Source organism: Stenella coeruleoalba (genome assembly GCF_951394435.1).
Source record: "Stenella coeruleoalba genome assembly, chromosome: 10".
NCBI lineage: Eukaryota > Metazoa > Chordata > Mammalia > Artiodactyla > Delphinidae > Stenella > Stenella coeruleoalba.
This window is the reverse complement of record NC_137156.1, coordinates 50343594-50371036: the sequence shown is the minus strand read 5'-3', so window position 1 is coordinate 50371036 and position 27443 is coordinate 50343594. Positions and strand designations below refer to the sequence as shown.

The following is a 27443-nucleotide window of genomic DNA, read 5'->3' as shown; positions in this document are numbered from 1 at the left end:
TCTCACAATAGAAGAAAATCGCAAAGCACCTGATCACTATCTAAGGCATAACAACTTCCCCTGGACTTCTTTGGTTTATGTAACACAGCAGATGCTTACTTACAAAGAATGGTGAGGATTTCGCTTCAAGCTTCTTTTAAGAAAATTATGTTCTACTAAACTACAACAAACTTTGATGTAAATCTTTGTAGAATGATTTTTAAAACTCTCTTAGGATACAAGTGTCTCATAAATATTTTTCCCTGTCTTACACACACACACACACACACACTCTAACATACATATATCATAATATGTATAATAAATATATAAATAAATATATTAATACATATAAAAGTTGTATGTGTACATACATATTTCACTTGGAGTTATTCTCATTTGTTTAAAACAATGGTTAAAATTGAGTAACACTGGGCTTCCCTGGTGGCGCAGTGGTTGAGAGTCCACCTGCCGATGCGGGGAACATGGGTTTGTGCCCTGGTCCAGGAAGATCCCACATGCCGCGGAGCGGCTGGGCCCGTGAGCCATGGCCGCTGAGCCTGTGCATCCGGAGCCTGTGCTCCGCAACGGGAGAGGCCCTAACAGTGAGAGGCTGCAACAGTGACAGGCCCGCATACCGAAATAAAAAAAAAAAAAAATTGAGTAACACTGAAGGAAATTCTACTTTTCACATGGGCGTCTTTGATTTGTTAAGTTTTCCTTTAGTTGGCAGAAAATATTTGCAAATCATATATCTGATAAAGTTGGTTAATATCCCAGTTATATAAGGGACTCATACAACTCAATAGCAAACCAAAAAACAAAAACAACCCTATTAACAAATGGGTGAAGGACCAAAGGATATGAATAAATATTTTCCCAAAGAAGATACACAAATGGCCAAAGATAATGAAAAGATGTTCAACAACACTAATCATCAGGGAGACGCAAACCAAAACCACAATGAGGTATCACCTCACACCTGTTAAGACAACTATTATCAAAAAGATATGAAATGTTGGCAAGGATGTAGAAAAAAGGGATCCCTAGTGCACTGCTGGTGGGAATGCAAATTGGTGCAGCCACTGTGGGAAAACAGTATGAAGGTTTCTCAGAAACCTAGAAATATAACTACCATATGATATTCAGCAGTACCTCTTCTGGGTATTCATCTGAAGGGAAAGAAATCAGTACCTCAAAGAGTTACCTGCAACCCCTTGTTCACTGCAGTATTATTCACAATAGCCAAGACATGTAAACAACCTAAGTGTCTGTCAACAAATGAATAAGGAAAATGTGGTGTATATATATGTACATATATATACAATGGAATAATATTCAGCCTTAAAAAAGGAGATCCTGCCATTTGCAACAACATAGATGAATATGGAGAACATTATGCTAAATGAAATGTCAGACACAGAAAGACAAATACTGCATGATATCACTTATATGTGGAACTTAAAAAATCAAATATACAGGCGCAGAGAGTAGAAAGGTGGGGGAAATGGGGAGATGCTAGTCTAAGGTTACAAAATTGCTGCTACGTAGGTTGACCATGTCTAGAGATCTAATGGGCAGCATGGTGAGCATAGTTAATACTGCAGAACTGAATCCAGGAAATGTGCTAAGAGAGTGGATTTCAGGCACCCTCATCACACACACACACACACAAACACACACACACACACACACACACACACACAAATGGTAACTCTGTGAGGTAATGTTAATTAGCTTGACTACAGTAATCATTTCGCTGTGTACATGTGTATCAAATCACCATGCTGTCCACCTTAAACACATGCAATTTTTATTTAAAAAACAAAATTTTAAGTTTTCCCCTACTCAAGTTATTCTCAATTTCATCACCTGCTTCTCTATGAAAAATATAGTATTAGCCATAATTTCTTTATATTGTATATATGAAATTAGAGATTTTCTGATATTTAACCTCTTGTTACTCAAAAATATCTCATGAGAACCTTTGAGAAACTCTTTAATCACAGTTTTTAACAGTATTTTTTTAGTGAGCTTCTAAATTCTACCTCACATAATTCTCTTTTTTAAGAAAAAAATTTCTTTTCTTTCACTCTTCAATAAAAAGCTACAATTTTCACTTTAATTATCTATTATAATAAAAGTACTCCAAAGACATAAACTCCAATGCCTTGTAGTCCATGTCTCATGGGATTTTGCCACTTGGTTTCATTTAGTACAATCTCAAACATGGTTATTTTTCACATCACCTTTAAGCCCAAAGCCTAGTGTGTTTTTGAGCAGTTGCTTCCCTAAAATCTTTTGTTGCAACTCTTGCTTTTCCCAGCGTGGACAAGCCCCAAGGATGTGAAAAGTTGTTATAGCTGCAGCTTAAGCGTTTTATTATCTCTTCTTGAGAGAAACTATATCTTTAAAAGCGGCACAGAGAAGGTGTCCCAAAGATACTCCATGAATACAGGTTTCTTCCAACTCAGGGCTGACGTCAGCTTAATGACCAATAGGTCTATTCTATTCTAAAATAAACTGACCTTTTAAGAGAAGTAGTACAAATTAAATGTGAACCTTGCTATTTTCTCTTATTTCACAACACAATGGGGAAACCAAGCTGGTTTTTAAAATGATCATATGAAATACAGACCTTATATCACTAATATTTTATGGATAAAGGGACATGTGAGCCCACTTACAGCCACTTACAATTATAACAAATGATACATTCATCCTTCAAATTCAATTTTGGCTTTTATAGTTTGAGTTTTTTTTTTTCAGTCATGTGCATGAGTTTTTCTCTTTCATATGCCAGAGTTCTCATTTCTTAACTAAAGGAAAGGAAAAATAGCTATTTTAAGAGCAGCATGAATAACCAATAAGTCAATAAGAACAAGCATCAAATCATATGACTTTTCACCAAGCCTTAAACAAAATATGCTTTTACTATGGTTTCAAAGCTAAGGAAGCAAGAATCTTTAGGCTTTTTTTCCTTTTACCTTTGAACCTGTAAAACAATGTTATGGAGTGAACATCATGACAAAGGGTGAACGAAGGGGCACTTTTTTCTTTCTTTCCGAACCTACCCAACTCAGAATGAATTCCACCACCTGCCACTGTGATGGAATGCACTTTTCTTCAAAGACATCAAGTTTATAGGCCTTGAAAAATCCTGAGGGCTATCGTATAGCCAACACAAAAACGTATGAAAAAAAGTCCTTTAAATACTTTTTGCTATTAACAAAGCCAGTCTCATGAATAAACAACAAGGTCCTACTGTATAGCATAGGAAACTAAATTCAATATCCTAGGATAAGCCATAATGGAAAAGAATATAAAAAAGAATGTATATATGTGTATAACTGAATCATTTTGCTGTACAGCAGAAATTAATACAACATTGTAAATCAACTATACTTCAATTAAATAAGTAAATAAATAAAATTAAATTAAAAAACAAAGCCAGTCTCAATAAACACATGTCAATTCATGAAATACACATTCCTTGAACACTTCAAAAGTACTCATAACTGCATTAAATTGTGTAAGATATAATGGTGCTCTAGACAAGATGGTTCCTACAAGAAGAAATCCAAGTGCAAGACCACAGAAAAATTTACCTGACAGATGTGCCAGACACATTACAAACAGGGTTCCATGTAATTTTGAAAATACTTTTTTTCATTGTAGGTATAAATAACCTCATTTGACAGTTAAGGAAACAGATGTTTAGAGACATTATGTAACTTGTCCAAGAAAACTAAGATTATTACTTAGAAATTGTCTCAGTGTAGACTTCATCTGAAAACTCCTTGAAGGACTAAGAGGGTTATTTTGGGGGAAAAAAATCTATATTTTTTTCAAGTCCTATATTTGAAAGGATATGTATTTACATGGTGTTGCAAGTTTACATGAATTTTAGTAAACTGGACACACACCAATATAATATTTATCCATTCTATGTCATTACAGTTCATATATTATTTAAAAGAAATATTACTATATTGGATTTCCCATATATTTATGAAATCATTGATGAATGAAGATAGATAACTTCAAACAAGTCAAAGGGATAATTACACACTAATAAATATTGTCAGTTATAAGTGCTTACCTTTAAAGAATAACTGGGAAATGTATGTATACTATGTCTCTGGTACCCTTGGCGGTTTTACAGGCCTTTGGAACATATACCCAGCCACGTTTGTTCTTTCTACTGATGTGACATCAAAGGCTCCCAGAGAGAAAGATAAAGCCCGTGGAATCTAAGACCCCTCTGAACCATCCTGTTTCCTCAACACTTTGACAGTAGAAAATAAGGTCCATGAGAAGCCTGAGGAGTTTATAATCTAGATGAAGACACACACTAATCACAAAAGCCCAAGAGATAAGGGGGTGTAAGATCTTTGCTCCCAGATGACGCTCAGAGGAGGTGGTGTTGTAAAATGTATAAATAGGATGAGGAGAGTCTACTCAGGCCTTCTTGGGAGGGTGAATTCTGGAAGAAATCATTAACAGACTAGCGGAGTTTAGAAGAGTGAGCATTTTATATATATTTTAACAAACTCTAAACATAGGGAGTTGAAGGACAGGAGCAGGAGAACAAACAGGATATCTGGACAAAAGGATTTCTGTGAAGTTAGAAGACATGCGTTAGCAAAAGTCACATTCAGATTATGGCTGAGAGCAACATAACTCTACCATTTTATTTTTTAAATTTTATTTTATATTGAAGTATAGTTGATTAACAATGCTGTGTTAGTTTCAGGTGTACAGCAAAGTGGTTCAGTTATACATATACATGTATCTATTCTTTTTCAAATTCTTTTTCTTTAGATTTTTTGGGATGTGGACCATTTTTAAAGTCTTTATTGAATTTGTTACAACATTTCTTCTGTTCTATGTTTTGGTTTTTTTGGCCATGCGGCATGTGGGATCTTAGTTCCCTGACCAGGGATCAAACCCACACCCCCTGCATTGGAAGGCAAAGTCTTAACCACTGGACTGCCAGGGAAGTCCCCTCTTTTTCAAATTCTTTTCACATTTAGGCTACCATTTTATTTTTAAATGATTTTAAACTCCACACAAATTATTTATATTTTTTTCTAATAAAATAATCTCTTCACACGCAAAAGAGCTAGGGAGATAGATTATAGTATTAAATGATGTCAAATATACATTTATGCTTTAAAACAGCAATGTTGGGACTTCCCTGGCTGTCCAGTGGTTAAGACTTCACCTTCCAATGCAGGGGGTGCAGGTTCAATCCCTGGTTGGGGAGCTAAGAGCCCACATGCATCGCAGCCAAAAAACTAAAACATAAAGCAAAAGCAATATTGTAACAAATTCAATAAAGACTTTAAAAATGGTCCACATCAAAAAAAAAAAAAACCTTAAAAAAAAAAAAGCACTGTTACCTATTAAATTTAATGTTGGTGGAGAGTTTTACTTTTGCCTAATGTGTATACTCACAGTGATTACAAGCAAATACTGAGTAAATATAGAGCTATAAGACACTCTTGAAGAAAAATGTGCAGTTGTATGACTCCCAGAACATGAGTAGATATTTTGTTTTACATTTATCTCAACGTCTTCTCAAAGTTAACTCAGCACCATTGCATCATCATCATCATCTTCATAAAAGAACCGTCTAAAATACTGAATATACTGAACTGAGAAAAACAGTTTCGAAAGGATTATCTTTGACAGGAGAAGTGTCTTTAGCTGCAGTTGTATGGCTGAGTTGGAGACAACACGTGGCGACCATTTACCTTCAAAGTCAGTGTTCTTTCCTAACTCTGGCTATAAGACTATAAACACTGGAGTTTTCTCAAAAGAGGCCCAGGATGAAAATTTCATGTAAAAGGTACCTACAGGACAATTCTGACTGAAGTTACCGAAGTTCCTACACAAACTAACTGTTTCTGAAATGAAAACAAAACTCAGTATCAATACCAAAGGAAGCAAATATATGTTTATATATTGATCACCTGTGCCTAGCTGCAAAATTAATACTGTACCAGATTAGAGAAAAATTCACAAAAGAAGTTCAGGGAAAAATCACACACTTCATACCGCAAAGGGAAATGGGAAATTTAGTTGTCTAAACAGAACTGTTTTCATCTTTTCTTTTTGGTAACCTAATTCCAGTATTTGAAAATTAAATAAATGTGTTTTTCAAGTCTCATTGCGTCTTGGGCTCCTTGCACTAGAGGCTGTGAGCCCAGCTGGGGGAGGAGCCTATTCCTCTCAAAATGTAATTCCTCAGACTCATAAATTTCACAGAATATTTATTTTAGTTTTCACTGATTTGGGGAAATAACAGGTATTGAAAAGAGGCTTTTCATGGTGTTTAGTTTCTTCCTTTACTTGCTTAGTTTCCTTGTAGACTAGGCCCGGATAAGTATGCTATTTTCTGGAAACCAAATGGTTCTACTTATACACACATTCTGCCCGGGTACATGTCAGTGTCACGTACTAGGATTGGTCTGTAGGTAGGGGCTACTGCATACCCTGCAAAGACTACAGAAAAATATGACAAACTAGAGTATCCATCCCTCCCTCCAGGTTCATGGGATTTAATACAGAAATCCACACTTTCCTCACTTGCTATTTAAATGCTCCCGGTTAGTGACTAAAGGAGAAAATTAAATAATAAATAAAATGGATTAATTCCAAGTTTGTCTAAGTGTACCACCTCCTACTTAGTTACCCAGAAATACTTTAAAAAAGCATATAACAGGGCCATGAATCTAGAACTGCTAAATGGATTCATTCACACCCCTCCATGAAGCAATCTAGGTGGGTTCTATCCCTCTCTATAAAAATGAATCTAGTATGCAGAATTATTTCTCTTAGAGAAGAATAACAATTTATGGTTTCATTTAATAAAGAATTAATGATACCCTTCATGGATGATCTCAGAACTTTTGGATCCTTGTCTTCAACTTTGATTTTAGGGGTCCAATGAAATGGTAAGGGCAACATAATCTTCCATAAATATAATTCAAGCAGCCTGTGACAACAAAGGCAAGAAGGGAGTATTTCAAGATCTTAGAAGTCGGTATGCTTGGCACACTCTAATGGCTCTTATATCCTTTGGCTGTTAAGCATGGAAACTTTCTATGGAATATCCATTACTCATTCCCTCTGCTCTAAACTCATAGCCTGTCAGAAAAAAATGGCTGGCGGGGGTGGGAGGTGGTACAGAGGAAGCCAAACTTAAAAAGCAGGAAAAGGCAGAGACAAGTCAATTCATCGAAGATTTACACCTTGTTTTCAATGGCTTCTTTCATTTCATTTCCCCTGACTTTTTAAAATTAGCAAATACACTGGACCCAGGAGGAAAACACATGGGGAAAAACAAAACAACAAAAACAAAGCAGTGCAAATCTCTGTGACTTGTACAATAGCTCTTACTGGGTCCTGGTGTTTGAGTGGCTGAATGAACTGCGGTCTGTTTTTCATTACTCTCCATCTGGAGCTGCGGCCTGCTTTGTTCAGCAATTTCTGGTCATTTGGGCCTGCTGGTGACTGTTTTGTTTTATGTTGCCATATTATACAGAATGAAAGCTGCCGCAGCCACCACCCAAGAAAGAACAATCCTGAAAACGAGAGGTTATGTTGAAAGAGCTCCCCACGACCCCTTCCGGAATAGAGAGTGAGTGTGTTTATCCGGGCCTGCCTACCATACAGACTTAGAGGCCTGGGGGTGGGGTGGGGTGCAGGAGGGAACAAAAGCCCTTCCTTCAGATGCTAAGACCCAGGAAGTGTCCAGAGTTGGGTTAATTCTGACGCCTTTTCACCTCTAAGGAGATTAGCGCATGTACTTTCTCATACCTCACTTGCAACAGCTCCTGAAAAACTGAACTCATATCATGTCTCTAAAAACAAAATCAATAAATCCTGTCTTCATAATATTTGGTTTCAATTGCATAGCCTTAGTCCAGAGGCCACATTGCAAATGATTCAAAAGCAAGTGTCTCCAAGAAGACCGAATCCAATTTTCATTCTTTAATGACAGGCTCAATGCCCTTAGTGATTTTGTTTAAAAAAGCCACCTCAGACACCGTTTCCATTTCCCTCCTTAAGAAAGCAATGGTCAAGAAGAACTCTCTTCTACCTTTTCGTTAAAGAAGCAAAGGGTAACATTCTCTCTTAATTCATTGCTATTTTCAGCTAACTTTAATTTACAAAAACAAAGAAACATAGGCAGGTGCTACTAAGGTTTAACAGAAAGAACAGCCAAAATATAAATATAATTGAAACCACTTTAGTTTTTCCAAGAGCTGTTTTGCCTTTTTTTTTTTTTTTCCCTAGAAAAGACAATATAACAAGTTGGGAGAAATGTAAAGTTAATAATAATCTATCACCTTAACACAAAGATTTTCCCTGCTTAATATTGCCATTTTATACAGTCAGCATGAGGTATTGTTGAGCATTACCTATGTATTAACTCATTTAATTATCAAGTCAGGCCCTATTATTATCATTTTATAGATGGGGAAACTGAGGCACCCAGCAAAGTTAAGGGATTGACCACAGGTCACACATCTATGAAGTGGAAAGGCAGTGTTTGCACCAAGCATCCTGGCCACCCACAGACATAACGATGAGCACTCCTGACTGTCAAATATTTCCATAGCTCCATGTTTATGGTACACATGATTTTATATTCTTCCATACTCACTGAACTTCCTCTAATAAACAATCCCATGGTTTGTCGTAGTTTAGTCCTCTCGACTATCATGGTAATGGCTGTATAACAGTGCTACCCATATAGAGAATAAAGTGGTGCTAAGCGTGAGCATATAAAACACTTTAAAAATATGTCTGAATAAAATCTCTCAGTAGAATTAGTAGCATCATAGTACATTCCCGATTGCTCTTTTCATAATGACTTTTTTTTTCTTTTACATTTTGATATTTATTAACAAAAATGGTCCAGAAAAGTCCTGGGTCAACATTACAGTGATAAGCATTAAAATAAAAATTCTTAGTTGTACTGTTTCTAGGGGACAGTAACCAATCCAGAAAGCTGTTTTATCTCCTAAAACGGAACTTAAATCACACTATTCAAGCGTTAGATTTCAAAAGAAATTCTTCCTCTTCTCTTTTGTCAAAGCAAAATATACCAGAGGTCTTTGTTTTTACCTGCAAGGCTGCCTTCCCGAGAAGCTCATGCATATGTGGATGGATGAAGGGGGGTCGGGTGGAGGGAGAAGGCAGACAAAAAAGAAAAAGATAAAATCGTAAAGTAGGAAATAAAAGCTAGTGAGGAAGACAGGCTACCAACTGCCCAGGGATTGTTCACTGAAGTAAATCCTCTAGTCCCTCCAGATCCATTTCCAGAGAGGAGTTGAGTGAGGCCAGAGCAGATGACGCATCCTTGCTTCTCTGGACACTTGGTTTGGGTTGGGGCGTTTCTGGTTGGACAGATTCCTTCTTGATGTCTTTACCTCCACTGAGGACCCACTGGCTCTCAAAAAAGAACTGGTTTGGATGACTCAAAGAAAAGCCACAATCATCTACATTATGTGTCATCTTGAAGAACTTCTGACAGGCTACCTGGTAATGTGTCCCTTTTACTAAATCCAAAATCTGGTTGATCCCTGAGGGAGGGATCTTGTACACTTGCATCTTCTGCCTCAGCAGTTGAGGATCACTGTGCCAGAAAGGGCACCCCTGATAATCCCCGTGGCTTGGTGGATTGGTCAGGATAATCTTCAGGCAACTGTAAAGTGTGTAGTCTGTCCTCTTGCCTTCCTTTCCAAAGCTATGACGGATATTGTAAGAGTAGCCTTTATCAGATTTATCTGGATCCATCTTTCCTCTGATAAATGTCTGCTTCCAGAACTGCCACGCCTGTTCCAAGGTTAGGCCAATGTCCTTCAGGAAGAGGCCGTACTGCGTGAGGCCCCCATGACGAAGATGGTGGGGCTTTATGTAGCTGATCTATGCAAGGTGGGAAGGATTTGGTAGAAAGCGAATCGATCTGATCTAAAGAAACCTTCCCAACATTTGCCTGTGTACTGTAGTCTTGACCAGTGTACGAATGACTGAGGTGGCTGAGAAGTGGCTGGAGTCTCTCACCTGACTGCACAGCAGGCAAGGACCTGGCTGTTAAAGCCAAAACCTTGGACAGTTTGGTTTTAAATTCATTCAGGATGATCGCCGCAATGTCCTTGAGTTGTACATAAGCAAAGCCATTTTCCAAATAGACTTTCCTTCCTCGGAACAAATCCAGAGCATCAGCAAAAGGGCCCTCATAAACTGACTCCAACTGAACCCCACCTGTTGTGTGATGAAGCCACAATATCCTGTTCTCGCAGAGTCTTCTCTTCATCACTTATAGCCTCAAACTGCAAATGGCTATCCTTTAAGAAACTCTGAATTTTGTCCTTGGGTAATATACTGAATTGAAATAGAAGGAGATTCATTTCTTGTTGAATGAACCAGCGCCTAAGCTCTTCAGACTGGCAGTAAGCAAGGTGTAAAATAAAGTGAGAAACGTGATCTCTTCTTCGGGGTTCATATTCATCTTCCAAGTTTTCTCTGTAGGAAAACTTAAGCTTCTGAAGCTCAGCCTCCAGCTTTCTCTGGTACTGCTCGGTTCCTTTCACATAGCTCACACCAAGACTCTTAACTGCTTTCAGCAATTTAACTCTATCGTAGCCAAGTTTTCAAATTCTATCAAAGATATGTTTCCAGAAGGTGGCTGCAAGTAAAACAGAAGGCTATGTGGGTAGCAAGCATTCCTCTGGTCATCTGCCAACCTCAGTTTCCTCCGATTTCCTCCAAGAAACTGCATCTTGTTACGTCCAGCCACACCAGACGTGAAAACAGACAAACCCCGGCAAGCATTTTCCCCGGGGAGTGGGGGGGGGGGCGCGGGAGAGTTCGTACAGGACCCCATATTGACTTTTAAAAGGCTCTACCAAATTAGCATGGTCCTAATGAAGAAGGGGTGAATTAGTTTCACAGTAACCAGCCTTGGAAGGCCCACATGTTACGTCTGCATCCTGAGTGGATATAAACTATCACTGCAAGTTGCTTCCATTTGCATGTTTCCAATCATTAACTGATTTATTCTGGGGACACTGGGCCTTTGTAGCCCTCCCAAGTGTGCTTTTCCCCCTACCATCCCTTCTCCCACTGGACGTGTAAGTGGGGAGTCCTCCTTGCTCCTAACTCCATATGGCTTCCCTCCTACCTAAAATCTCCAATGTAAATCTCACCTCACAACATTTTATAACCAATGCACCTTCATTTTCACCATGGTCTACAGATTCCTGGTATCATTCTTCCTATTTCCCCACAAATACCTTCTGCATCAGTCCATTTTTCCAGTACTACCCCTGCTCCAATTCTTGGCTATTTAAAACAATACTTCAATGCTGCTCTGGTGCCTGGTCCCATCAGCTCCTTGAATTCACAGTGACCTTCTTTCCAACTTCGGCAACTTGCTCACACACTCATCAATGACTATAAACAACTTTCCATAAATGGAATTGCTCTCTCTTCCCAACTGTATGGAGTTTCTACCTATAACTACTTCAGGGGCCGTTTTTCTGAAGAAGATAATAATACTCTAAATAGGACTTAAAGTATCATTAAAGTAGTATTTTTCCCCAGACATGGAAGTGGCAGTAGTATCTCTCTGACGACGAGGGCTTACTTTTAGGGTACCCGCTCCATGTGCTTGGTGAAAGATGTGATTCAGTCACTACTGCCATCCACAGGCTCCAAACGCTGAGGCCAGAAAATGCCATTGGAGGCTTTTATTAGTGTGAAATGACCGTGTGATCACCTGCCTCTTTGACATGAGCCTCAAGGCAAAAAGTCTAACAGCCCTCTGCCCTCCCATAAGATCATCCTTAACTGCCTTTCCTTCAATGATGTCCCGAGGGGGTTCTGTGGTCCCTCCCTCCCTTTATTTCTCCTTATCTTTCTTCCCTCCTTCCCTCCCTCCACTTTCTCCTTCCAAATTTATCAGTGCTTATTACGTTTGAGACCAGTAGTCTCCAAACTACTTTTTATATCCATATTATTATGAATAAAAATATCTTAGAGCAGCAAACTCAATATTTATACATTTATGTGTTTAAAACATGAGCATTTATAAAACTATACCAACAGGTACATTATAAAACACACATATAAAACACACAGAAACTTGACATCAAAACAGAGATATGTTCTAATATTTTCTTCGAGTATTTCCAATAGACAGTCAAGCATTCCCCTGCAACTCCCTTCTCTGAAGATACATTTTCTAGATTACACAGGTCCTGTCTTCACTGAGTCTAAAGGTTTCTTTGGAGAGAGAGAGGAAATTAAATAAGCAGTTACAAGAAGATGTGGACAGGAGTGTTAGGGGTTGAGGTAAGTATACCCACCACATCTGTCCAGATCAGCACCCCACTGTTAAGAGATAATTGCTTATGGAAACTCTCACAAGCCGTTTCAGCTACATCCCCTTCCTCTTCAAGCCTTATGATTATAGTCTAAGATACAGCTTTTCCAGGTTAGCAATGGACCCTTTTGGTTTCACCAGTGTTGTACAGTGACAAGAGATACTTGCATTCCCGAGCAAACCTTTGCCTAGTGGAGGGTCCCTCCATATGGACCACTCCAAGGATCAGGCAGGTCATGGGACCCACTGAGGTTCACAGGGCTTGCTTGTCTGTGAAGCATCTGCCTTTGTGACTGGGGCTCAATCAATATTACTGACTGCCTGAGTTGGGTGCCTCAATTGTCTCTGGTTGCTCCTGTAGATATTTTTACCCCAAACTTTGGGAATCGGTCAGGCATGTCTGGAAGTGACAGAATTAATAGTCTAAAGCTTCTCACACACCACATGCTTCCCACGGGCTGAGAGTGAAGAATATCTCACAGTCATGGCCCAACGTTTTTCGTATATGTCCTCCAAGGTTCAGTTTTCAGTTGCCTACCCTAATGGACCCTACTCCACCAGCTCCCCTACAAGTTATCCTTAATGTTATTATCTGCTCCCTTGGTTATGGCCATCATCGTAGCTCTGAGCTTTCTTGTAGCTCCACTTTGACCTTGCCCACAGGGATGCTACACCAGGGTCTCTAGCTCAGGATGTCAGATACATAACTCACCACCTCTCCCCAAAACCCACCACTACTACTTCTGGACTTCCTACTTCAGTCAATGACACAGCCCTCTTCCCCAACAATGACAGCTCAACATGTGGGTTTCATTGCCCGCGTCCTTTCACCTTTATAGAAAATATCTAATTCTACCTTTGAAAACTCACGTGACCCCCTTTCCATTTTTCTAACAGTGCCTGAGGGATTTTCCTCATTTTCCTTGTGATCTATGGATTTCAAATGTGCATTGCTTTTTTTTCTGCCTCTAGTTTCTTCCCCCCTGTAACTCAGTTTCACCCACTTTGGCAAAATAACTTTTCTAAAACACAGGTAGAATCATATCATTTCTGCTCAACAAAACATATAAGGGCTGTGTACAGAATTAAGTTCAAAATATCCAGGATAACTTTATAAATGCCTCCAAAATCTTGGCCCCTTCCTTCTTTCTACCGATATCCTTACCTGGGCATTTTTTCTATTCTAGTTATATGGGTCTGCTCAATTACCTTCTGAAATTCTTTCTCCTGAACACCAACCTTTCCCAAGGCCATCCATTCTGCCTTGCCTTTACAAACTTCATTCCCCAAAAGGGAATCTCCATATTCTCCTCCCATAGTATTTTGTGGATCCCCGTATTATAGACACCACTGTTACACTCTCACATATATTAGGCTGATATAATGATCCTAACACATATATTAAGATTAGTTTCTTGGTTTTCTTGGTGGTTTCCTTTTAAACTAGAAATTGAACTATTAGATGACAGAAATGATGTCTTATTAATTTTTGTCTTGTAGTAGCTAAATACCTGGGGGAATTGTGAGTTTACAGGACACAGGGAATGTTGTTTTTTCCCTTAATTGCTGAATTGAATCTGACCATTACCCAATTAAGCCAGGATATATTCTCAGTGTATAAGTGTTCCGAAAACATGCACGCATTATATTTGTACATGAAATAGGGGCAGTGTTTAGAATGATCTTGGCTCTACCATATTTCTTGATGTTGGTATTATAAAAACGACTGGATTAGAGAAACAACAAATAACACATGTTACAAAAAGGATTTCAATTTTCCAGTATGAACTCAGTCATGCAAGAGAGCCCATATAGATTTCACAAATAAATGAATGCAGCCCTTAAAAGAGTACTGGATTCCGAGACATGAAAAAAACATGAGCCACAGATATAGCCAAATAACTTCAGAAATATTTCCAGGAAAAAAAAGGAAGCCTCGATAAGATACAAATTCTGAGATCCTGTGAGATGCTTACAGCTGAAACTGAGACACAATGGGCCCATCAGTAAATTCATTCCTAGTCAACCAATGTAGATAAAGCTTTAAACAACAGATAAATGAGAACGTGTTTTGCATGGGAAAGTTCTCCCCAGAGTTCCTCATTTTTATGTAGGAAATCAATTTGCATCACTGATGATATCATTCAAATCAGACAACCCAAAGTTGTTAGGAGGTAATTTAGTTTTATGCTGAAGCAATTTGATACTTGTTCTGATTTGTGATTTTCATTTTGTTTGTTAATGAAAAAAAATTAATGAGCAATGTTACTAGAAATACAACTCATCAAAGCCTCGGCGTGCTTAAAAAGGTTGCCATATACTGTACATTGGGATCGCTGTGCAGCTGGTGCCTGGGCCTCGCCTAGGAGGAGCCATCAGTGGAACACACAGGCGCAAGCTCAGGTATCAAGGCCCTGACACATACCTTTGCATTGATTTGTGTTTTTGTCAAGGATTGCCTTTGTGGATACGATTTTTCCATACCTGAAAGAGAGAGAGAGAGAGGAAAAAAAGAAAAAAATCCATGTTATTGTAGCCCAATGAAGACACTTAAAACACCGTAATAAACATCGGTGCACACACAACTGAGCAGGAATAAACCAAGAAAACAAGCTCTGAATCCCCATTTCACAGCTGGATGACCTCTTTTCACCAGCTCCTCTTTATAACTAGAGAATGGGCTTCCTTCCCTACATAATCACTGGGTTGAGCCTTTGAAAATAAACCCGTCAGGCTGTCATAGGTGGCTAAGAGGGGATTGTGTGTGATTGTGATCAAAGTAAATCACACTCTGTGGATTCATGGAAAAATGCACAGGCCTTGGAGCCAGGCTGATCAGGGCCTGCGTCTAGCTCGGGCACTTACCTAGCGCTGTAACTCTGAGCAGTTCAGCACGACTTATCCAAGCCCATTTTCTCATTTGTAAAAATGAGAATTGGAACAATCACTTTTCATGATTTGGGAGAGGGTTAAATTGAAATGTTGCGATTTCCTAGCAGGTTGTAGGATAAATAGGACTTTGTTTTTGCTACTAAAAAGGTATTAGTTATACTGTAAGTTAATTGAGGATAAGGACTGAGTTTTGTATTCTCCATGCCTAACACCACCGGTAATAGAAGCTAAATAAAAGTTTGCTGTAAATAATCAATGATATAGGTTATCCACGGTGCTTCCTCTACAATAAAATTTCTACCATAATATATCTATATATTTACATCATAAATGTGTTAATTATTTTATCATCTCTTGCAGAAGACCTAGTCTAGGTTTTTTTTTCAAAGATGGGTCACATGGAGAATGAAATAATTTTGTTGAGCCTATTTATGAGGTATAAATGATAGGACTGAAGAAGATAAGTCCTAAGACCCTGTCCTTCTTTAGGATTCCATGAAGCATGCTTCTAGATCAACATAAGTACATGGAGAAGTTATAATGCAAATTTAACTACCAAATTTATTAACAACTCATCTTATGTTCAAGATTTCAGCTATGGTCACAAAATATTTGGCAAGTTTTCCTTTAATTCTATGTTCCTAAGGAAGTATAAGAACATAGGATAAATATTAAACATTCTGTGTATTAATGAACTAGGTTCCCTACCACCAATGTTTCTTTTCCATTTGTAATCACCTTGTACTATACCACTAATTCTTTGGAGCATTAAATTCTTGGAGTGGTCATTTATTAAAATTCTAGTGTTGAAAATAGCATAGTGCTAGATGCCTTTGCTTCTTTTTTTTCCCCAATGGAATAGCTATCATTATATTAATATCACCTACAGCCTTGAAAATCATTCCAGTAGGAGCTGAGCTATTGGTAGGTCACAATAGAAACAGGAATAATTGTATGAGATCAGTGGAAGGAGTCTGAGATGATTCCCACCTATACGCTCCGCGCTTCTTAAGTCTGCCGAACTGGGCTGGAGCTGTCCAAAGCTGAACTGGGCAGATTTCACCAGCATAAACCTGACGCTTCAGCTACTTGCATCTTTAGTACACCTGCCCTTCCTGCACCATTACAATGATAACCCTACAGTAAACAAAATCGAAGAGAGCTAGGGTTGAAAGTGTCTCTTACTATTTTGCAGATGAAGAAAGTATGTTCTAAAAGATCATTAACTAGATCAAAATCGTATAATTTGTGAAACTTCCAATAGGAACTTGAATATGGGATTTTTGAGTTTGGTGCAGTGCTTAACTAATATAGCATGCAGCCTCTAAAATAGAAAAGCTACATATATCAAGTCGTCTTGTTCAATCAACCTTCACGTCTTTGGGGATCCATGTATTTGATCTCCAGGGCAATGCAATGTAGTCATTAAAAGAATATATTGTGGCAATAAACTTCCATGGCTCAAATCTCAGTTCAACCAGGGTATATTTGATTAACTAAGTCTTATGTGCTCTTTGCGTCATTTCACCATCTATAATGATATAAATCTATTTTTATATTGATTTAGATGATATTTATTTAAAATTGTGTACATCTACTTGTAAACCTATAAAATGATGATAACAGTCTCTACCTCATAAGGTTGTGGGGTTCACCTAGAGTGCTGATAACACTGGCTGGCATAGAGAAAGTGCTCATTTAATATTAGCTTTTCTTACAATCACTTTTTTGCTGTTATCTGCTACATAAAATTGTCTCCAGTCCTTGGCATTCTCTGAGGTAGATAAGAAGTGGAAAGGGGGTTAAGGTTCTGTCCCAAATCCCAGCTTAAAACACTACTACTTAGACTGTCAAAATCTTCCACTAAGAAACTTGGAAGGTAACGTTATTTGCTAAAAGGATAATTTGCATTTATAATTTATATTGTTATTTTTAATGTTTGGAATTTTATTAACTATATTCTCACTGTATTTAATCATACAATTACCCATAGGTTCAAATCTTTTCATGGTTTATTTAGTATGACAAACTGTCTGTTGCCTCATTTTATTTTAACTTGTAGATTTTTATTGAGCAGAGATGCAAATAATTTCTGTCCAGTGGAAAAGATAACCCTAAAGTTACAGCTTATTGCCATGTGCAACATTAATTAGTTTTGTATCTAAACTGACATTCATATCCTAATGTTCCTTTATAAGTTGCCTGCAGATATCTAGCTTTTCAAATGCTCTTTGAACTAGTTTTAACACCTTGTATATACAAGCCCACTCTCCCCCAAATTCTTCCTCCTTCCACATTCCCCTACCCCCAGGACATACATAAGCCTCTCTTTAGAGCTCTATTTCATCCCAAGAGTTTCTCTTTTAGGAAAATAACCAGTACAATAATATATTTGAACAGTGTGTTCAGTAGACAATGTTTAAAGGTACCTATAACCATACCCATTAACTACAGTGATGTTTGCTAGGTTTGGACTATTCAGGCAAGTAAACATTTGCAAAATTATATGGATCTTAGAGAAGAAAACAAAAAGAGAGAAAACAGGGAATATCTGCTGAAACATTTTTCCCCACACAAAGCACCCATCAATACAATATGGAAGAAGTAACAACCAGAGGAAGAAAAAGAATTTAGAACATTTATAACCATCTCACATCAGGCACATAAACCCTTAAGACAAAAATCCTTCTTTTGTTTCTAAAGCCACTCCTGACATTTTTCCATAAGTACCTTCTAAATTAAAATTTAGCTCTGTCTCTTAAAGAGGAAATTGAAAATTACTGTATCTCATAGTGAATTCTGTCTCACAATGGGACTCTTAACCTATGGTGTCCATGTTGTCCTACTGTATCACTGTTACGAGGACTTCTTCTTCATAAAATTCAGTATATGCAAAAGATCACTATCAGTCTTTTAACAGCCAAAAAAGTGAAACGCTTTCTTGTAGAAAACATTTGTGACTACTTTAGCAAGCAACATTTTTCTTAAAAAAGTAATTTTATTATTCAGAAAGTATTACAATACTACTATACATGGAAAAATCACACACACACACACACACACACACACACACACACATATATGCCAAAAAGCAAAGTATGCTGTTTCTTGACTTCCCTATTCCTAATTACTCTCTAGGCGAGACTTTCCAATGGTCCAGAATCACAAAACCATAGAACACAACTTGTTAGTTCAGCCTCTACTCTGGCTGGAGCTACAGGAATTTCAGTCCTTGGCTCAGTTACAAGATTCTGCATTAAAAATTATTTCACAAAGCTAGAATATGCTTTAAACAACAAGAGAAGGTATTTAATGGGCCATTGGTTCTAATTCATGTCTGAACTCTCACGATGACAAGCAGGGACTTTCTGCATGACTGGTGCTGTATCCTCCCTGCCCTGCAAAGTCAGCCACTGATGTAGGTAAATCAAGTTTAGACTTTTTTTTGAAAAGACCTAAAACCACCATAAAGACAAAAACCACCCATATAATGTACCTGTGAAGAATTGTATTAAATTTCTATTATGTCTTGTCAAGATAGAGTAAAACTACTGACTAAAGTTATTTTTTTAATATATTCTAAAGAAAAAAAATATTTCTCAGGTAAAATTATTCCTAAACTTACATTATATTACTTATTTACTCTTCCCCTTTTTGGAGTTTAGATCAAGACCTTAAGTGTTCAGAAAGCTTTTTTTCTTTTTTTTATGCCACCCACAAGTGGAAAGCAAAGTCTGATATTAGAGGAAAATATGTGACCCAATTACTGAACAATGCCTGGAAATAGACACCTCAGCGGGGTCCCCAATTCTCTCTTCTATGTTTTCACTTCCTGAAGCTAGAAGAGATAAAATATCACCCACTGTCAACTTCCTGGGGGTGTTTCAACTTCTTGGGGGAAACAAATAAATGAACACATTTTTTTTAACCATAATTCTTTCCATCTGGGCTCAGTGCCTTCTCCAGCCAGTATGAGAAGCATGTAAGACAGCACTGCTAGGGCACTTTTCTATATAAAAATAAACAACTCCATGTCATATCTACAAAGTCACCAACTATCCTGAGTGCCCATAAATTCTCCAAACACAGCCCGGTTCCCAATAACATTGTTTTTATAGTCTAAGAGGACTTTGTGATCACAAACAGAAGCCAATGCACAATAACCACCCACTTACTACATTTTGAGTTTTCACAACTGAGTTTTATAATTCATGTGTTGTCTATCAACTCTAAAAAATACGCTTACCTGAGCTTGTCAATAAAATATTTACATTTAATTTTTTAAAGAAATAGTCAATTCTTTCTGACATTTATTCTTATTCTTAAATAGCATCTGAGTCATTTGTTGATACCCTTGATTATTCCACATACAAGCCTCATTTAAACTAATGGAATCTTTCATTTTCCAAAACTGAGGAGAAAATAGAGCAATTATGGGTCTACTCTTCATCAATTATGAAGACATCAATTTGGTGGGATTTTTCTATAAAGAATTTCTTTTTAAAGCCTTTTACTGAATCACCCACTGTGTATATTAATTCAGGTAATACAGGCAGAGACTGAAAATAGTTTCTGCAGTCAATCAACTCCCAGCTAACTCATTTTTCACATGCCTTCTATACTGATACCAAGACAAGAACAAAGGTATTACATTTATTTAATGGATGGAATATTATCCTTTTAGCCAATGTGGTTGTTTGCCTACTTCTAGAATGCTCATTCATTCTTTGGCACTTGGGGATGCTAATGGGGTATATCTATGGCTTTTGAGATCCAGTAGGAATGTGGTGGGACTATCTCTTTGAGGGACCACATCATCCAGGTTCCATCTACAAGAGAACAAGTCTACAGCCCATTAACATTCTGAGTCATTAACAAATTCATTCTACAAACAAGTGGTCAAAGCCAGGAATAACTATTGTGGGCAGAACTATGTGCCCTCAAATTTCATATGTTGAGGCTTAACACCAACACCTCAAAATGTAACCATATTTGGGCAGATAGCCTTTAAAGAGGTAAGGTATACTCTATAGTAGCACAGGGAACTCTGCTCAATATTATATAACAATCTAAGTGGGAAAAGAATTTGATAAAGAATGGATATATGAAAAAAAAATAAAGAGGTAAGGTAAAACCAAGTCCTATGCATGGGCCCTAATCGAATATGACTGACATCCTTATAAATTAGGACAAAGGCACAGAGGAAAGACCACAAGGCACAGAGGGAAGAGATGGCCATTTACAAGCCAGGAGAGAGGCCTCAGAAGAAATCACACTTCTGACACCTTCATCTCATATTTCTAGCTTCCAGAACTGTGAGAAAATAAATTTCTGTTGCTTAAGTGGTACTTGGTTATGGCAGCCCTAGCAAACTAACACAATAACCTCTTATTCAAGGTCTGGTGAGCTTTGATAAAGGGAATGAAGATGAGACCTCCTTAAATTCTTGACACAGTGATTTGGCAGTGGGTCCCACCAAGCCCTCACCTAACACCTCCAAGTTCTCTGTCACCCACGTGTGTGTGTGACAACAGAGGCCAATAAGTATCACCCAGAACAGACAACTAATACTCTAGAACCTGGTTCTTGGCCTTGTAGTTTGGGCATTCTTTTTATCCCCCCAAAGATAATCATACTCTTGAATCCACACCAAGTAAATGTCACAAGTTTATTGCACAAACAGAAATGTCCTTTTTTTTTTTTTTTTTGTGGTACGCGGGCCTCTCACTGCTGTGGCCTCTCCCGTTGCGAAGCACAGGCTCCGGATGCGCAGGCTCAGCGGCCATGGCTCACGGGCCCAGCCGCTCCGTGGCATGTGGGATCTTCCTGGACCGGGGCACGAACCCATGTCCCCTGCATTGGCAGGCGGACTCTCAACCACTGCACCACCAGAGAAGCCCGAAATGTCCTTTTTAATTTACAACTTCGGACTAGCACACTCCAAAGAAAACAAAATAAGAGTAGCTGGGAGAATTGAAGAAAATTTCAAGGAGGAGGAAGTGTTTAAAGAAGGGGTAACGTTTTGACAATCAGAAATGTTTTTTATACTTCTTAGGGATAAGAAAAACAATTCTAAAAAAAAAAATTCGTTTTTAGACACATGTATTACTATTTAGTACATTACTGTTTTCACGCTACAAATAGGTTCACCATGATCCTAGGGCTGTCATGCTGCATTTACAATCTGACCAACTCTAAGACAATGGTTCTCAGACTTTGATGTGCCCCAGAATCTCTTGGAGGGCTTATTAACACACGGAATGCTGGGCCCAACTCCCAGAAATACAGACTCTGCAGGTAAGAGGTGGGTCTGAAGGATTTGCAGCTCTAATAAGATCCCAGGTGATGCTGATGTTGCTGATAGTGTTATGAGAACCACCACTTCAAGAAAGAGAATGACATACAAACACCAAAGCATGTGTGGTTTTTATCTACAAAATTCACAGTCTGAGGGAACTCTCTATAGCCACGGAGAATTACTTTCAAAACTGCAAACAGCATTTGCTTTTGTTCAAATGATATTCTATGCTGAAAAAGATGGACTACAAATTTTTTCAGAGTTTTTGCTTAATAATATTTTTTCATTTACCTAATATAATGACAACTTACAACTCAAAGACAGCTGCTTTGAAATTTTTGTCAGGGACTTTTTAGAAAGTCCAAAGAAAACACATGGACAATATCTATGTAACTCTCTTCCTTCACCTGAAATAACTAGTTGCTAGTTCCTAGTTTGATTGAATTAGAGTACTAATATGAAAAAAATAACTGGCAGGCAAATAACAATTAGTAACTATTAGTGTCTTTGCTGGTTCTTTAATGAGAAATGGATGTAAAGCTGGAATGAATATACTAGACTGAAAATGAATACTTTCAAATTCTGAAACAAAACAAAACAAAAATCACTAACTTGCTAACTCTTGGGTTACATTTTAGGTTACGTATTTATGTTACGTAGTTAGGGTATATAGCCTGTCATCTTAGAGAAAGCTTGTGAGAAAGAGATTTCCATGCAAACAAATGGGATGGCAAATCTCATCCTTTTGGGTACTTTATACAACCAATCATAGCACATTTCAGCATGCTTAACATCCTTTAATATTTGTTCTGCTAATGAGGAAAGAGAATAGGCTTTGGAACCAATTAATATGGACTTGAGAATTTGAAAAAGAATAGATACATGTATACATATGACTGAATCACTTTGCTGTACACCTGAAACTAACACAACCTTGTTAATCAACTATAGTCCAATATAAAATAAGAAGTTAAAAAAAACTATGGACTTGAATCTGACCTGTACCACCCATAGGATGTGAAACAAACAAACTACTCAACACCTTGGTACCTCAGTTTGCTGATCTGTATAGTGTAATCACTAGGCCTGCTTTTTTAGTGGCTGTAAAGATGAAATAAAATAGTGTGTGCTAAACTTCCTAGTACAATGGGTGACCCGTTGAAATTTCTTCCATTGTCTTACTAAAGCCTACCTTACGCTTTATTACCTATACATTTACCATGTAGCATACAAATGTCCATGTATAACTTGGACAACAATATCTCTTGACTATTTGATAGAGCCAGTCTCCGTGCTGGCAGAGGCCCCTTAGGAAGCATAGGCTTTGACACTCATATGACCTCTCATTTATACTCCAAGTCAATTCACAGTTTCTCCTCCACTCACACAGTCTCCTCCTGGCAACATCTAACTCCTTGCTCAGTGTGATCTCAAAGTTCAGCCCCTTCCATGCAGCCCCCACTACCTTTCCATATGCATCTGCCTTCTAACCTCCCACCAGTACCCACTGCTCCAGTTACTACCACAGGCCCACTCATTCTCAAGTTCCCCCTCTCCCAGCCAGCAGCCAACAAGTCATGGTACTTGGTGGACCACATCTTGACCCTGGCCCTCCTTGGTTCTCACTGCTGTCCACTTCTAGTTCATCCATGCATGGTTGACTGTCAATAGCATCCCACTCCAAGGCCGTTTGGTCTTCAAGGGTCCAATCCTGGTCTTCTGTAAGTGGATTTTAGATTTCAGAGATTTTAAATACCTCTCTTACCAAAAGCAAAGGATCCTATCAGGATTCATGGGTCCTCCCTTCAAAACCTCTCTAATGTCCATCCCTATTTGTTTTATTTAGTTGACACTTTTACAACACTTTTATGGGCCAGCCCCTCTTCTAGGCTCCCTATGTATATCCGCTCTTGTTAGTCATCACAACAAGCCCTGGATGTGGTCACTAGCTGTGTTACGGAAGAGAACACTGATACAGAAACACCTGAAGTAACTTTCTCAAGGTCACATAACTAGGAAGTAGCAAAAGCAAAATCCCGGGCTGTCTGGCCTCAGAGCATGGGGCCTGCCTCTCAGCTCTAGTGCCTCCTGCCAACCTCCTGTCTCAAAAAGGAAGCCATTGCTTCTCCTTTTCTCTCTTCCAACTCCCATTCATCCCTGCCATGTCTGTGCCCTTGTTTCCCTATATATCACCTATGTTTTCTGAAACTTAATCTTTTTTCCCCAGCACCAGGGCTCTTTCCCCTCTGCCTGCCCTTGAACATTTGTAGATCATTTCTTCCTATACATTGGCTATCATCAAGTTTCTCTCTTTTCATTCCTTGACAGAGTGGTCTTGATTGATTGCTCTGCTCATTCTACTTCTTTCTTCTTAATTTCTAATTACATCCTAAATACTGACTTCTATTATTGGAACATAACTGAAAATTAACTAGTAACTTCTTAATAAGTAAAAAAATCAGTTATCATCATCCTTGACTTCTCACTACCATTTAACCCCCTGGAAAACCTTCATTTTGAAACATTCTTCCCTTGGGTTCCATGCAGCACACTAACCTGGTCCTTATCTTCCTTTCTTGCAGACAAGTTATCCCTTTATCTCTTTCACTTGGCTCTTCTTCTCCTCTAGATTCCTAAAAGTGGGTGCACCTCAAGCGTAATCCTTAGCCCACTTTTGTTTTAGTGCTACAATATCCGTGAGACAGCTAATTCCCAGAAAGGACATGTATCAGAATCAGCTGGATGACTTCTTACAACTCTGGGCTCCAACCTCAGAGTTTTGATTGTTTGGGATGAGGTACAAGAAAGTGAATGTCTAACAAGCTCACAAATTAGAACCAAGAACCACACTGTGAGAACCATTGATTAGAAATCTCCTTCATTATCACATTTTGAATTTCCATTTCTTTGTGTTTCCATCTCATATTTCTTTCTCTAGATCTGCCTCCACCCTCAAACCTCAGTCTAGAATCTACAATTAGAGTTATTGGATATTTAGAGTTATTAATTATTTCCCTTTGGAAAAATTAGAATTATCGGATATTTCCCTTTGGATGGAATGGTCATCTCAAAATGCAAAATGCAACATCTCAAAAATGCAGCAAAGTTGAACTGGCTGTTTTCCCCTTTCTCCCTTCTCTGAAAACATCTCTGGGGCAGAAGCTAGTTGGGTAGTAACAAGTGTACAGGGAGGAGACTCTGACAACCTGGACAACTCAAGCCCCAGCTGGAGGGGCTCTGCATCCTGTCTCTGGCCATTGTTACCACAAAGGAATGGGATCCAAATGTTGCAAGGCCTTCTGATTGTTTCTGAAAGAAATCTGGATTTTCAGGCAATATTTCTCAATTTTGCAAGATTGTCTTAGAGTTTTTATAAAACAATGTGAAAACACTCTTTTAGGCAGACTGAGCTTGATGGCTGCCAGTTTGTGACGTTGCCCTGATGTCCTCCAGCTGCCCCTTCTCATTCTAAATAACATAGATCCTTCCAGGGCAAAATGTATGTTCTGACCCATTGTCTGCCAGCTATTTCTCCCAAATCTGCATAGCTGTTGTGCTCATGGCCTGCATAAAATCATCTAGCATTATTATTTTTTTTTTCCTGTTTTATGGTATTATTTGTTTGTTCCCCATGAGATTGTCTCTTCAACCAGACCTTGATTTTTCAGGGGTCTATATAATGCTTTATGCTTCTGTGGACATCCCTGAAATATCCAGGACAGAGTTGGATGAATAATAAATGTCTATGCAAATCTGCTCATTTTTAAGTAAATTTTATGAACCTGACAACTTTTTTCACATCAGAAACACCTACTAATGACTGAACTACACTTACACACAAACAAATATGTATATACCATTAATTGAGCACTTGCTATATGCTGGTCACTACACACAGTGCATTAGGTATTTTATTCCAAATTCTCACAACTACCTAATAAGCTGATATTATTATTCTCATTTTTTAAGGATGAAGAATTAAACTTAGATACCTTAAGTGACTTGCCCAAGTTGACACAGCTATTGAGTTACATTGCTTATATTTGAACTCAGGTGCATTTGGCTACAAAATCCCTACTCTTTCCTTGATAATCACACTGTCCTTAAAGCATAATGAATAAACTTGGGTAAAAGTCAGTCCCCTGGCCAGTCCTGGGGTCACAGAAACATTTGCAAGTCTTTTGTACACGTTGGACATGACTGCAGCTCCAAAAGGCACAAAAATGACCAAAAGTCATTGGACATGGTATAGCTGGACATTCATCATAGATTGTTAGAACTCACTTCTAGAGAAACTTCTTTCTTAAAGAAGCTTCTGATTTCACAACATGTAGCCCATTCTAGTACATCTGTGACTCTAATGTGAACTGTATGCATAATGTAAAACATAGCTTCACAGCAGAATTGACATTTGCTATTTGGGGAAGACATCAGACCTCAGATTCTGAAAATTCTGACATCATCTATTGACTCAACACTATTAAAAAAAAACTGCATCAAATATGTAGCATATGTGACCATTTTGAGAGCCGTGTTTTAGTAGCAGTGGAATCAGCTGTTCAGAGCACATGCTCAGTTTCCATGATACCCCTCAGTACCAAAGCACATAATCAGGTTCTCAGGAAAGTTCTGTGATGGAGTTGTTACTAATAAAGTAGTAGCTCCCAATCCTCGCTTAGGCTACTTAGTTTCCTTCTAATTCCCACCCAGATTTTCTTTGTCACTACCCTTCCTCCTCCAGCTCAACTGGCATCTTCTCTCTGATGCCTTTTCTCTCTTCCCCAAGTAGCTCATTTCAGTTCTGGTTATGATCCAACATGGCATTGAGCATATCTCTATTAGAAAGTGCATTGTATCATCAATTGTGTCAACGACAAAAATGCAATACTTTATCAATACTGCATTGTACTGTGCTGTACTATACCTTTGACCATCCTAATACTGAAGATGAGTTCTTCAAGGGTAGGGCATAGGTGTTATTTATTTTATATCCCTAGCCTTACATGCAGGGCTCACTCAATAATTGTTTGTTGGATGAATGAATAAATAAGTGAATACCATATATCACATCCCCAACATCAGAATGTAAATTCTGATGCAAAGCTATTTTTGCATTATGCATACAGTTCACATTAGAGTCACAGTTGTACAAGAATGGACTAAAGGTTGTGAAATCAGAGAAGACAATCAGAGTGTCAATGAGAGTAAGTATATCTAGGCACAGATATATCTTCCACTTGGCAATGTGACAAAGTGCATATCCTACTGACAGTGATACATCACGTTTTAGATCTTATATTGAGCACATTCACTTCATTTCATTCAAAAGGAGAGTGAGTTATAACATCATTAAAGAGCCAAAGTATGAAATAGTTGTAAAGTCTTTGTTGTAAAATGTTTTACGGCATTATGTTATTTTAAATTGACAAAGACACTCAAGAAAAAGAACTGACATAATATATTGAATGAGGAATTTCGTATAGTAGAGCAGCTACTCTAAGCTTTTTTTAATACAAGAATGCCACTGCTTCATTTGAAAGAATCAGAACTTGCAGTGGGAAAAATAGACAAAACCATGTCATGTAGAGAGAAGTGGTCCCATGAAGCTCACACATACCAGAAGCAGAAAAGATGAAAATCAAGCCCAACTTTTAAATCTCATATCTTTAATTTCAAAACTTATAAAACAAGGTACCCAAGTGGATGAGAACACAGCCATTTTTGTCAACACATCAATCTCTTCACATAAAATGTTGAGGAAGTTATAAACTTTCCAATATAAATACAAAATATTGGATAAAGCTCCTCTGTATCACTCCAAAAGATTCAGTCCTTGTGTTACCATAGCAGAAAGCTCACTGTCCAATGGAT

General features: G+C 38.1%; 2 protein-coding genes across 18 annotated transcripts in view; both read right to left on the bottom strand.

The window, feature by feature from the left end:
• The window catches only part of RBMS3 (RNA binding motif single stranded interacting protein 3), a 1083479-nt gene that overhangs the window by 461746 nt on the left and 594290 nt on the right, over positions 1-27443 (bottom strand). For all 17 annotated transcript variants that reach the window (XM_079935204.1, XM_079935208.1, XM_079935207.1 and 14 more), the window contains one exon: positions 14808-14866. In XM_079935204.1, the coding sequence (XP_079791330.1) occupies positions 14808-14866 (59 nt within the window). The remainder of the gene's footprint in view (positions 1-14807; positions 14867-27443) is intronic.
• LOC307193330 (DNA primase large subunit-like) lies at positions 8277-11624 on the bottom strand. Its single transcript, XM_079935169.1, is given in 4 exon segments — positions 8277-9904; positions 9906-10268; positions 10270-10639; positions 10642-11624. Coding segments are annotated over 4 exon segments (1602 nt in total). The 5' UTR covers positions 10883-11624; the 3' UTR covers positions 8277-9276.